The sequence below is a fragment of the Bombus huntii genome, unplaced genomic scaffold (genome assembly GCF_024542735.1).
Source record: "Bombus huntii isolate Logan2020A unplaced genomic scaffold, iyBomHunt1.1 ctg00000190.1, whole genome shotgun sequence".
In the NCBI taxonomy this organism is placed as follows: domain Eukaryota; kingdom Metazoa; phylum Arthropoda; class Insecta; order Hymenoptera; family Apidae; genus Bombus; species Bombus huntii.
In genome coordinates, this window is record NW_026099422.1 from 22,428 (window position 1) to 35,839 (window position 13,412).

Here is a 13,412-nt window from a genome sequence, read left to right on the forward strand (position 1 = left end):
TATTACTCCATACCTTTGTTAGGCAAAACGTTCATCCCTTGAACGCGACTACGTTCGGCGACTGGTTGTCACCTCGAGCCCAAGCTCATTATCACAAATCTCGAACAAATACAATCGGATTGAATGACGACAATTGCTTAATAACGGCTATGGTAGAATCTAGATTACAGTATTAAGGGGTTTTCCCGAAGTTCCAAAGGGAAGGCTCCGGTGTCCTTTCATCTCCGACATATATATTCATCATCATTTAAAAACGCGGTGTGCAAGAAAACCTATCCTAAACTAATAAATAAAATATAGACAAAAATGTTACTACTCACGGGTATAATAAATAACCGCGGTCACTATGCTCGTCAAAAATTCTACGTATATAACAAATTGCCCGTGTCGATTCGGACCTTCCATCCTTCGATATAATTGAGTGACTTGAAGAACAAAAACGCATGCGACTCACGATTAGATGTAAAGAATGTCGTGTTCGATATTGTTCTGATCCAAGGGATTCGTTATCAAGTCGTCATCAAATTGAAATCATCGAATTCGATGGAAGAAAACTTTAATAAAGCATAGCAAAGCAAAGCAAATAAAAAAAAAATAATAATAATAATAATAGACTAACGCATCCGTTATGTCAACTGACAATCGGCGAACACACAGACCCTAATTTCGCGTCTGATTATTATAATTACATTTAATGAAAGTTATTATGCTCTAAATCAATATTAAATGTGATTTAACGCAGCAAACGCTGATTCTACCGACCGCATTGCGCGCGGACATAAAAATATTCTGAAAGAAAACTTTATTAGAGGTAGGGGATAGGAAAAGGAAATTTTTTTCTTTTTTCTGTCGAGTGTTTGTTTACGAAAATACTGCTTTCTTAGAACTACGAATTAATTATTATTTATTTACCATAGGTAGAATCATATATCATATCAAGAGCACGAAAATATACACATAAATATTATACCAAAAATGCGAAAGAAAATATATCGTTAGTATATTTAAAATATTTTCAAAGTATTTTTTATTATTGTCAAATATATGTATGAATATTGCATAATACGATTGATTTGTAAAAGTTATCCGCCAAATAGAATGTCCGCCATTATAATTTCAAATATTTTATGCATTACTTGACTTCGTTCTAATGCAACATGGCGCACTTTTTCTGCCCGTTAAACAAAGCTGCGCAATACGAAAATAACGCGATATGCAGAAACTGTTTTAACTAGTCTGTGATAACGTAATTTCTCAAATGTAATAAAAGTTATTGAGAAAAACGAAATTAATAGTCCATATTATATTACAGACAATTTACGAATAATGAAGCAAAATGAGAAAGTTATTTGAATTTCTTACTCAAATGAAACAGAATCGAGAGAATCTATGTTAAATTTATGTTAAACAATCTATTCAATTTCTTCGGAAATATAATTTAATATATTCGAAAGAAAAAAATAATTTCTTTAATCTTGCATTTTTCATCTTGGTGTTCTAATAAACCGTGAATTTAGAATTTGTTATATTAGATATTAATTACGATAATATCACGAAATATTTATAAGAAATGGAGTTAATCTAAAAGTGAACAAATATTATCACATTTCGACGAAAAGTTATCAAATTTATCGTTAATCACCATGGTGTCCTCTTGACTTTCATCCCGTCCTTTCGAATTTCACAGCATCCTTCTAATACATCAAAGTTCCCCTCGGTATCATATAATAGTAATCTGCACAAAAAAAGAGCGAAATATTAAAACAAATGTATAAAAAGAATAAATCATTTGAAAATGAAACAATGATCAGGGTCAAATTGTTTTTCGAAAACATATTGCACGAGCTACCGGCAAATGGGACAACCAAAAAGACAGTCGGAAAAACAAAGGTAATTAAATAATAGATTACAACGAAGTATTGAAGAAAAACGTACAATTAAATGAAAATAACAATAGTGTGAGTTTGAACGGTAGAAAAATGTCTACCAAAGTGCCAAAGCCACCTGTCGCGAAATGACACGGATGGACATACGTCTGATTCCTCTGATTGTCTACGCTAAACTGACATCCCATACTGCGATTTACCCGACGAATTTGGGTTAGGGAGAAGTAGGGGGCTAGAGTTGTCGGCTATCCATACATACACGAATAGAATTCGTCAAATTCCTGGAACACTCAAGGATACGTTTTGTATATGCGTTTACACGTGTCTGGTATTGTAGAGCTCTCGTGAAAACAAAAAGTTGTTGACAAAGATTTAGTGACGCTACGATGTTCTCGTCAAGAATTTACAATTCATATAATATATGAGATATTTCAATTTTTATTTTAATTTCAATTGATAATATACTAATTATTTTATCGAATTGTTCAAAACTTTATTTTGTAGTACAGCTCGAGGAAAAAATTATTTAAAATAAAAAAACGTTGAAGATATTTGAACTCTCATAAAAGTAATGATTTCTTATTTCATTACGTCTAATTCCACTTTGGTATTTTTTAGAGAAATTATAGAATTACGTATAATTTCGTCATATTAAGTTAAATATTAAGTTAAATATACATGACATATAGACATATAGATATATAGACATCATAAATGTGTATATCATAAATGAAACGTTACTAAACATTGCTGTATGAAAAAGCATGGAATAGAATGCTAATTATTTCATTATTCAGTCCTGCAATTAATGAACTGTACGAAACAAAATCAAAGATTTAAATAAACTTATATCGAACTTATGTTTCAAAAGTTTATGATACAAGCCACCGGTAATAAAAACGATCAAATAGTCTACCAATGGAAAGAAACAGAAAAAAGTCTCGCTCTTCGACGGTAGAATGGTGGTATCCCGCTAAAAGTGAGCCTAGCCGATTCTTGATTGGCTGAGGCGACGAGGCTTCGTTTGTATGCAATGCGCGCGAGAAATTGAAATACCAAACGCCGCAAAAATTTTCTTACATTTTACGAACTTATGAACTGAATATTTTCAAACCAGATAACTATAAGAATTTGAACACTAAAGTGCACACGTATATATGCGTACATCAACAAACATGATTTCTTTAACAAAATCTTGTATTTTAACAAATATTTTCAGAATGAACATATTGTTCATTATGATTTTAAAATGCGAATTTTAAGTATTATGTGAAGACAGATAATTACAGAATTACAGATTGCTGTTACAAGCGAAATATAAAAAATTGTATGCTTATTCGTACTGTGTAACAGTGCATATACGTAACCTTTCTACTTACTGTTCTACTAATAGTAATATAAAATAAAATTAAGATATAGTCCATCAAATCTAATATATCCACCATGAAATAAGATTATGATCATATAGATAATTTCTAAAATTTTCTGACAAAGAGAGGTTATTGTATAATGCATTAAATCCATATATTAAGATTAATCTTTGGAAAGCGAAGGTAATGTAACCCAAGAACTATGCACTAAATTTGAAACGTATGCGATGTGTTGAAAGTTTTAAGTTTCCTTCAAGTTTCAGATATTTAATCTAAATTAGAGATATATTAGTAAAACATGAAATGAAATATATATATTTACATTATAATTTTTAAACATATTCGTATTTTTAAACATCATTAAGTAAATTTCTAAATAATTAAGAATATACTGCTTCTTATTAAATAGTTACGAAATGTTTTTATTAGCGAGAAGCTATTGAAAGTAATGGTTGACAAATTGTATCGATATACCACACGTTGACGAAGTATACCAGTAATAATTTAACAAAGCAAATTCTTCACTGCGATCTTCGAGAGAAATTCCTTGGAATTGGAATTGTTGTAACGAACGCAGCTGCATCTATAACATGCGACACAAGTACACTCTTTTATATACTAAGCTATTTGATTAATGCTAAGTATGTAAGAAATTTAAAAAGTTTTTAAAATCGTATATTTATCATTGTACTATTGATTTTCTTACCATTTCGAAATGTACAATTTTGAGAATAATTGCTATATCTTCGTTCTTAAATAATGGAGCAACTAGCGAAAAAATAAAAGAAAAGGCGAAGAAACGATGCAGAATATTAATGATGTGCGTGTGATTCATCTACGTGTTTCAGTTTTGTTGTATATTTCACGATCGAACATTTTCTTTTCTCTTCTATCGTACTCTTGTATCTTGTGACGTGACTGTTTCTCGTGGGAGATAAGAGCAAGACGATATGCGGTTTCTAGCATTTCGAAAACAAAAAAGGACGAAACTGTTCGCTTTTCTTCTGTTTTCTTGTTTTTAAATAGAGGTGAAAGATAAAAAGACATATATCTACAGAATTTATTCTATTTCCATTACACATTCTGCCGATTGATTATTTTCATCTAAATCAATTGACTTGACTTACTTAATAAATTCTTCTTGTTTACAGGCATAGCTAACAGAGATTTGAATAGTCTAATATGGCTTATTTTCATTCTTTGTCTTAGCTCTAATACTTTCTTTAAATCTTTCTCGCCAAACCTTATAAATTTAGAATTATTCACACACTGTAATTCATTATTCCAATTCAATAACATTTCACACTGAGTTGCATTTAAAATATCAGAAATTTCTGAAAAATAAAGGAGAGTTTGTACATCAGGATATATTGAAAATAAATTTGGCTGTAATTCTTTACCTATTCCACGTGTATGATATTCTCCTAGTTCTTTCTACTCTAATTATATGTTCCCTCCTAGCATGCTGTCTACTCCTGTTGCTACCTATAGATCTTTTAATAGTAATTTCTTCCATTGCTTCATCATTTCTTGCTACATACCTTTGGATCAAATATAGAACTATAACTAATCACATCTTTAATGTACAATCTCTGTATCATCATGTGTATACATTTTTGTTTTACCTCCGTTTCTAACAAACTTGCAGTTAACTCTGGAGTATAGGGACACACGCCTGGAATCATATTGTTTCTGATCCATGATATTTTCTCTCCTATTGAATTCTGTTTTATCAAGCGGGACATTTCTGCCTTCTGTCTATTTGATATTCTGAAACAAAACACATTGTCCATTTCCTTCTTTAGTACACAAAAGTATTATATAATCATATAAAATAAATGAAATGTACATAACATAAATCACACAATTTAATAGTAATTGTATTTACTTTTTGGCTTTTTTCGTAATAGCGATAGACTTTCTGCTATTTGGATGTATCATTTTTTTTGGCTTCAGGAATTCCTTTCTCATTGCAGTGGCCTATAAAAGACAACAAAATAAATTAGTTAAAATATTACCATGGCTATGAATTATTTCGATTATCCTAATCATCAAAACTCCAACTCAGACTATACGTTTACTCAATGTATAATCATGCACAGGCGAATCGTCGACAGTATCACACGCTTAGAAGCACTAATGGAGTAGACAAAATATACCTCTTTGTTATGACACTCTGAACCGTCACTCTGTTGGATTCATGCAATAAATTTTACCACTATATCTAAAGTTCAATACTTTAACTTATTTGTGAAACGTTCGAACTGCGACTCGAGGAGATCACCGGTGATTTGTCAATTTCGTGATTTGTTGTGTCTCGTATGTGACAACAGCAACGACAGCGACGCCTATCGAGAGTAAAAATAATATCGAAGTATACCTTCTTACCATGACATTTCCGGGCCAACAAACTTCAAAATTGGTTTCTTCCGTTTCAAAATATTTTTAGCTATATTTTTTAATCTTATAATGATAACCTATTTTAAAATGTGCAATGTTTGATAAATGTACATTAGTAAAATTTCATACGAAGAAAGTTTTTGGGAATCCGTATTATATCCAGCGAGCAGAAAACGAAGACTTGACGGAAGTTGACGACAATGGAGATAAAAGTCTTTATCGTAATATTGTTTTTATTGGTTTTAACGTCAGATGGAACGGGTTTCGACAGAAAACGATCCTCCAAATGTCAAAGAGGTAACGAGCAGACTTCAAGTAAAAACGAGCAGAAGTCAACACCCGATTATTATTATTACTGCGACTCAACAGAATTTGGAGTAGTATTATACAAAAGATTCCGTATTTGCGTTCTTGTTCACCATGTGACATGATAGGAATTGATTTCTCTTCCGCTTGTATCAGATGCGGGATGTGCCTTGCCATTGCTGAAAAGGTTGATCCTTTTTCACCAGTCTCGATTATCCTATTTCTCTTTATTCGCCTATTTTTTAAACACAAATATACATTTTTTACGATTATTTATATTGTTGATGACATCATTTGACGAATTCTTCGAGAACTTCGCAAGGGAACCAAGACATAATGATATTTAAAATGTTTATAGCAGTTCTGAAGTAAAGAGAAGCGATATTAGTTTGAAATGATGGATCATTTCAATGACTTTATTATTTCCATTTTAGACATAACACAGGAGAACTTTATAATTTCAAAATCTCTTTGATTTTATGTATCTTTCCACATTTATTTTTCTTTTTGCATATCTGCATGTTGCCTTAATAGCTATCTACATATTATTTTAGTTGCGTTTTTCTTTTGGATCGGAAATGACTATCCTGTGTTTCGTCAATAATTTGTCTTGCTTCTCTTGGTGCATTTCTAAAAGTAGTATTGATATAAATGAATTTTTTACTCCAAGAGTCAACATCACATTTTTTCGATTTCTTTTTTAGTTTACAAGAGTATAAAGCTATATATAGGCCAAAACATGTATGTATTTTTCGATAAAAGATAAATTTTTATTCAAAATCTACGAGACTGCACGCAGATATTTCAAATTGCAGCGAATATAATCACGAATACTTCGCGTTAAACATGTTATATCTTTTAACATTTTCAGAGACGCGTAAACATCCGCAAGCTATTTATCACTTTATTCGATTGCATATTGTAGCGGCATATGAATCATAGGACGATGCGAATCGAGAGTAACTCATGTTGTTGTTTTGCCTCGGGGCATTGATACCGTCTTGAGGTACGAAACTTGATAATAAACAAACTCCGGACAGAACAATATCGCCGCTACGCGCAACCGTCAACCGAAGTCGAATTTAAATTCGTTAGAAGGAGATCGTTAGAAGAGTACTGCCGATAGTTTTAAACACATTTGACTACACCAAATATCAACTCGTCTCATCACTATATACACCAACGTGTTTAATCAACCTCCACATAACCGAGAAGTGATTTCAAATTTGACCCACGTTTCTATCGACTTCGCTTTCTTCTTTATTTTGGAAGAAATGCACATTCACTATTTATCAGCTAAGCGAACTCGAAACGAATGAAAATTCCCAACCACCACGTAGACCAAAGCCTATCAGCCTTTTTCGAACCTGTAGGTTACAACGAGATTCTTAATTAATTAATTCGTTTCTTACAGGCTACAGAGTCTGTGAATAAAGAACTTTTTCTGACCGTTTTGTTACGACCTTTGTTAAAACCACGTCATAGGAATAAGATAATAATACAGATCGTAATCATTATATATCAGCACGTACTGTCAATTTGATTGTGCAATTAAATAACATAATATCAAAAGTAATCAAATGTTGGGATACTTTTGAGCGATAGTGTATATGTGTAAAACAATATGATTCTATAAATTCATTAACAATAAATCAAAAACAATGCTGCGTTGCTTATTCTAGTAAACAATCCAACCATTTAACTGTAAGATATTTGGAAAGTTCATGTAACAAGCATACAATATGCCAGCCGGAAGGTACCAACTACGTTCCTCTATGAAATTAGTATAAATATTTCAAGACTTATATACGATTAACATTTCACGCAACGTTTTTATAAGATACGTTAATCCGTAGAAATGATCCGTCGCGGTAAATTTATACATAGATCAGAGTTAGAAAATACAAAAGAACGATATTTTCTCTGCGTATACGAAGTTAAAATGGTGTTGGACGCAAATTAATTGGTTGAACAGAGGCGCCTTGAAGCGTACTAAAAAAGGTAGCTTACCTCGTTGAAATACCATGGAACGAAACCCTGTTGGGTAATGGGCATTCTGCTGTAGCCTGGAATTCCTTTTGCTCCCGTATTCTTCTTCTGTTTTCCGTGGTTTTTGTTACAACACTCGCGACATTTTCATTCAAACGAACACACAACGCATAAACCGAGAAAAACAAACGTTGAAGGTTACGTCGCGTCACGCGAATCACTGACGCTACACTTATACGTTGGAAACAGGAACGAAAGCAATGCGGGTGCAACACGGGGCCCGTGAAATGTAAACTATCGAACTACGTATAATAGCACACGAAAGTATTTCTATTGTATTGTATATATATGTGTGTGTGTGTGTGTGTGTGTGTGTGTGTGTGTGTGTGTGTGTGTGTGTGTGTGTGTGTGTGTGTGTGTGTGTGTGTGTGTGTGTGTGTGTGTGTGTGTGTGTGTGTGTGTGTGTGTGTGTGTGTGTGTGTGTGTGTGTGTGTGTGTATTCATATGTATATGTATGTATGTGTGTGTGTGAATTCATATATATATTATAAATTGGTTATATATATATATATATATTATATATTATATATTGGTTATATTATATATATATATAAAACCAATTTATAATATATATATATATGAATACACACATATATGATTACACACATATATATAAGATTTATAAAATGAATCCTCGGTAAAATGTCTGTGATAAATAATTCCAATTAAAATAGAAAAATTTTTAATTGCATTGCTTCGACTATACATATACACATACTTAATGTGACTCACTTTCTATGAGAAAAATTCTGTTTGTCAATTCGATACCGAGAGCTGATAATGCTAACACACGATGAAACGATAACAGAAGAATCCGAATATTCAGAACTTTTCACGATATATGTTAAATAATATTATGAAATAAATCAAATAATTACCCCGCATTGCTTCCGGCGTACGTGTTCACGATTCTCGGCGAAACCGAATATGGCAGCAGGAAATCAACCAATCAGAACTTCGGAGAAAAGTAAAGCGCGGGAAGAAATCGCGGCATCCAGCTTCCTGCGAATCTATTCTCGATCTCGATGTAAGCAGTAATCTTTCGATAATCGTTTTGCAAAATGGCGTGCCTTAAACGAAGTGTATAGTAAAATTCGTATTTGAGAGACGCATAAATAAACGATATCAGACTATTTCCCGGGAGAAATTCACGTTCGGTTGCAACATAACATGTCACGTATATATTTTCGTCGAAAACTGATTTCGAGGGACGTGTATCTGTACGTATCAAGTTACTTGGCGAAAGTTCAACGACAGACTGTGACTTTAAAACAGTAAGTGTGTAAGCCTGTGTTTGTTGTCCGAGAATTTGAAAAATCTGTCATCTTTTGTTTACGTCGGCTGTAATAGAGTGGTGTTTTTGTTTTGTGGTAACTGAATGTCTCAAACAACAAACTCGAGATTTCAATGGATCTTCGAAAAGAAGTCATAACCATTGGCCTTGGATGAGTTGTGATTTCATTAACTTTTTAATTCATAATTGATAACATAAGGTTATTGTAAGACCGATGAAAATATGGATAGCAACCAATTGCTATTGAATATCTGGCCTGTTTTGCACTATTGAAATTTTGCAAGTCACTAAAGTTACCAGCATTAATATGTTCCCTTGCACAAGTTTGACGATAAAACAAATGAAATTTTACTAATTGCAAGTTATTTGATTATTCTATTTAACGAAAAATTATAAAATCATAAAATAGAATTCTATATAATCTGTAAATCGTAACTTGTCAATCTACTAGTACATATATTATAAATTGGTAAACTTTTGTGTGTGGGGGAGGGGGTGCTAGATGTAACACTGATGCGACATTTTGAAAAATATTTAATTATAATCATGAAAGGTGTTATTGAAATATTGAATTTTTATTAATGTTCCTTGCAACTTCGATTTTGCGTACCATATTTAAAATGTACATAAGATATAAAGTATATTGACAAATAACAGTCACAAAATTGTTTCAAATGATGATAATCATCCTAATATCGACTTATCAATTGTGATCTGATAAACAAGAATTCAAAATACAGTTAAACTGTGTTCTACATACAATAATCTTTTTCGGATGAGATTTAAATATATGAACATATTGTGATATTTTGTCCATAATAACATGAATAATACAAAGTTTCGTATTACATATACTATATTTTTTAATATATTCTGCATATCTCATTTTATGACAACAGACAAGCAAACTATATTCCCATTATAAGCTTCGCTCTAATTTCGCATCGTTTCACCTGAATATATCGTGAAATTTCATCCCGTCAAAATTTTGCGTCAATCTTTTTTATCTTAAAGGATTAAAGACAGTTGCAAAACGCCACGTGTTTCGGGGTTTGTTTAAATTTCCGCCAAATGAAAAAGAAGTTTCGCGAAAAATGGTGGTTACTAACGGCACGTCTGGTTACAATTTTCGTTTACAATACTTTTGGCGAGTAAATATGACGTACTGGGTCGATACTAAGTAGTCGGTCGTCCCTGAAATTTGAACTGTTGAGAACGAGGTAATAAAAGGGCGACTGGTTTGTTGCTGTGTAACGTATACACGTTTCTGAATAGTTTTCTACTTCAAATGACATTATCTGCTACCCGACGGAGTTTCGACGTAGCGATAAACACGCCACTGAAAAAAGCGACGAATGGGAATGGAACATACGTAAAGATTTTTTTGACAAAATAAAGAATCATTTTGTCAGATTCCAAGAAGAGTTTGGGTAAATTCAATGTATGCTATTTGCTACTTGACTTATGTTTATAACACTAAAAGTTATCTTTACAAGCAGCGAAGTGATTCAGTTTCATTCGTAGTTCGGTTGCTTCCAATTTTTTCATTTTCACATTGCGTATTACAATATTGATGTTAAAATATTATTATAGAAAAACATGTTAGCAATTTAATTTTCTATTTGTTCTTTTCTCTGTTTTCCTTGTTCCGTTTTTGGATTTGTGGTGGATGATTTAAATAATGACGTGACGAGTTGATACTTGATATTGTCAAATATATTTAAAATTATTCTAAATACAGAATTAATCGCGCGGGAGACAAAGATTTTATAACGAATCCTAGCGGCTGCCATTTGTCGTTCACGCGCTGTTGCCAATACCGGATGCGCTAATGTCACGTAAAATAACAAAATAAAAAAAGAAATTTGAGGTAAAAAATAAAAAAAGAAACTTTTTTTCTAACAACAATCCACTTCCGAACTCTAGGCGTGACTTTCCAAGACTGAAGCTCTTATGATTTGATTTTCGATCGGATCCGATTACTTTCTTTTGTCATTCCTCAACATCCCCACCGTCAATGCATTTGCTAGGCGTCCGCGGCCGTTGCCACGTGCTCTTTCTTCTAGACCCTTCGGTGGAAGGACCGTTGGGATGTTGATGGTTCATTAGACACTTCAGCGATATACATTGTCGCCGAGTGCCGCCACATCTTTATCTCCATCGTCAGTCCATCGGATTTGAAGTATGCCGGTCGTAACACTAACATTGTGGCGTCAGAGAGGACGCGCTTCGAATCGCAAAAGGCGTTTTCGGTTTGCTTCGACCACTCGAATCGCCGCGAACAGCTCGTACGTATCTTTGTTCGCGGATCCGCGTAGTTTGTTGCACGGGTATACGTTTATATTGACACCGGTGTTCACGAGGAAAGAGATCCTTGGTGCCCTGTCCGTTACGAAAATCCGACGGGATACTAAAGCCATCGCCACATGCCGCGTTTACGGACGGCTGGTCTCGTTTCACTGGGTCCAGTTGCAAGGGGCCCGGCACTTCCTTGCGCGGTCTCGAAAGGTCTCGTGGTAATAGCAGAGACCAGACTTCTGCGGTCTGTCTTTCGAACTCGATGTCAATCTTGCCTTCCGTATGTAGAATAACGATGTGAGGTGGATAGCGGGTGAAGGTGGCCACAAGAAATACTCTTGATGTTCAACAAAAAAGTTAATTAAACTATTAACAATCAACAGTCAATAATTTATGATCAACAATTAACGACTAACGATTAACTGTCAACAACAATTAACGATTAACGATGAACGATCGACAACAATTAACGATTAACGATGAACAACAATTAACGATTAACGATTAACGATTAACTATCAAGAGTCAATAATCACGTATCTCTAATTGTGTTTACTTCGCTATGACGCTTAACCTTTCGCACTCCGCAGCTCGGGGCAGAATGAATCTTTGATTCGAAACCAAATGGATTCTTTATTTTGTTGCCCCTCGATATCCCCACTACGCACGCGTTTATTAGATGCCCGCAACGGTTGCCGCGTATGCATTCTTCCGAATATTCGGCGAAAGAACTGTAGGTATATCGATGGTACATTAGGCATGTCGGCCTTACGCTTTGAAGGTATAGCGCTTTGTGTCGCGAAGCCGTTGGAAAGTTCCATGGTCGAGTGCCATCACAGATGCATGACGATTAGATACAAATGCTTCAAGTATTACAATTAATAGCTGATACAATTGCAACAAAACAGATGTCCTTTATGCAATACTACTGAAATTACACAGCTACAATAATATAAGGAATACGTCTGTACTATGGGAAACATAAATAAATATACACATAGTAGCTTATACAACATGTATGTGGAGGACGATTAAACGTGTTGTTAATTAATGACTAGACGAGTTGATACTTAGTTTAGTCAAATGTATTTAAAATTATTTGCAGTACAGAGTTAGTCGTCGTTCGCTTAGTGTTGCTCGATATGTGTTTACAAGGTAATGCTTACGTTCGTTCGATATTAATTCGCTATAAGAATGTTCGATACTAACTGTCTTAACGATCGTGTTCTTTTATTTATACTCGGGGGAGTACCAGAAACTTTAAATTCAACCTCGGTTGACGATTGCACGTAGCGGCAACAATGTTTTGCCCGGAATTTGTTTATCGTTACGCTTTGCGTGTCACGTAAAAGTAATGGGAAAATAATAATAAAAAAATGTTGGGTTCTTGAACCAGAGTTCGAGATACCTTTATTCTATAATAGGATTACAAGTGTGCGATTAGATTAGATCAATATAACTAATAATTTATAAGACACTTAGTTCCTATTTCTTAAGACTTCTAATTCTATGTTCATAATTAAGGGAGTTTACTTCGTTGGAAATTTGATTGAGGTGCATTCTATACGATTATACATTATTAATGATTTTTGGAGCGCTCTTAATTTTTGTTAGGATTTCTTCTAGACTGTCAGTTAAGGGTAAAGTTATAGTTTTGAGATTTATTTTGTAAGTTATATTGGTTTTTAAGTTATTGTTTTCTATAATCTTTTTGTTTAACATTTCAGTCATCTGTATATTTATTTCGGTTTTATGATGTTCGGGAGGACGGTAGGATTTTACGTTGATGATCTTGTTAGGTAGATGATA

The 13,412-nt window shown here is 33.5% G+C and overlaps 1 protein-coding gene and 1 long non-coding RNA gene across 8 annotated transcripts; both read right to left on the bottom strand.

The window, feature by feature from the left end:
- Window positions 1-887: 887 nt before the first annotated feature.
- On the bottom strand, window positions 888-8,948 carry LOC126877566 (translation machinery-associated protein 16 homolog). 7 transcript variants are annotated; one of them, XR_007695135.1, is made up of 8 exons: window positions 8,744-8,948; window positions 7,973-8,253; window positions 5,416-6,197; window positions 5,145-5,236; window positions 4,882-5,026; window positions 4,657-4,797; window positions 4,384-4,590; window positions 888-1,735 (listed from the first exon to the last, which is right to left on the bottom strand). XR_007695135.1 is itself a non-coding variant. In XM_050640241.1 (4 exons), exons 1-4 carry the CDS (start codon window positions 8,015-8,017, stop codon window positions 1,721-1,723), a joined length of 297 nt encoding a protein of 98 aa, XP_050496198.1. In that variant the 5' UTR covers window positions 8,018-8,253; the 3' UTR covers window positions 888-1,720. The 7 variants fall into 7 exon arrangements, 1 of the variants encoding a protein (XP_050496198.1); XR_007695136.1 differs by lacking the exon at window positions 5,416-6,197 and having other exon boundaries at window positions 8,890-8,904; XR_007695137.1 differs by lacking the exons at window positions 5,416-6,197; window positions 7,973-8,253 and having other exon boundaries at window positions 8,744-8,939.
- Window positions 8,949-9,859: 911 nt separating this feature from the next.
- On the bottom strand, window positions 9,860-12,843 carry LOC126877569 (uncharacterized). The gene is made up of 2 exons (XR_007695149.1): window positions 12,770-12,843; window positions 9,860-11,940 (listed from the first exon to the last, which is right to left on the bottom strand). It is a non-coding gene; the product is annotated as an uncharacterized LOC126877569 (long non-coding RNA).
- Between the last annotated feature and the right edge of the window lie 569 nt (window positions 12,844-13,412).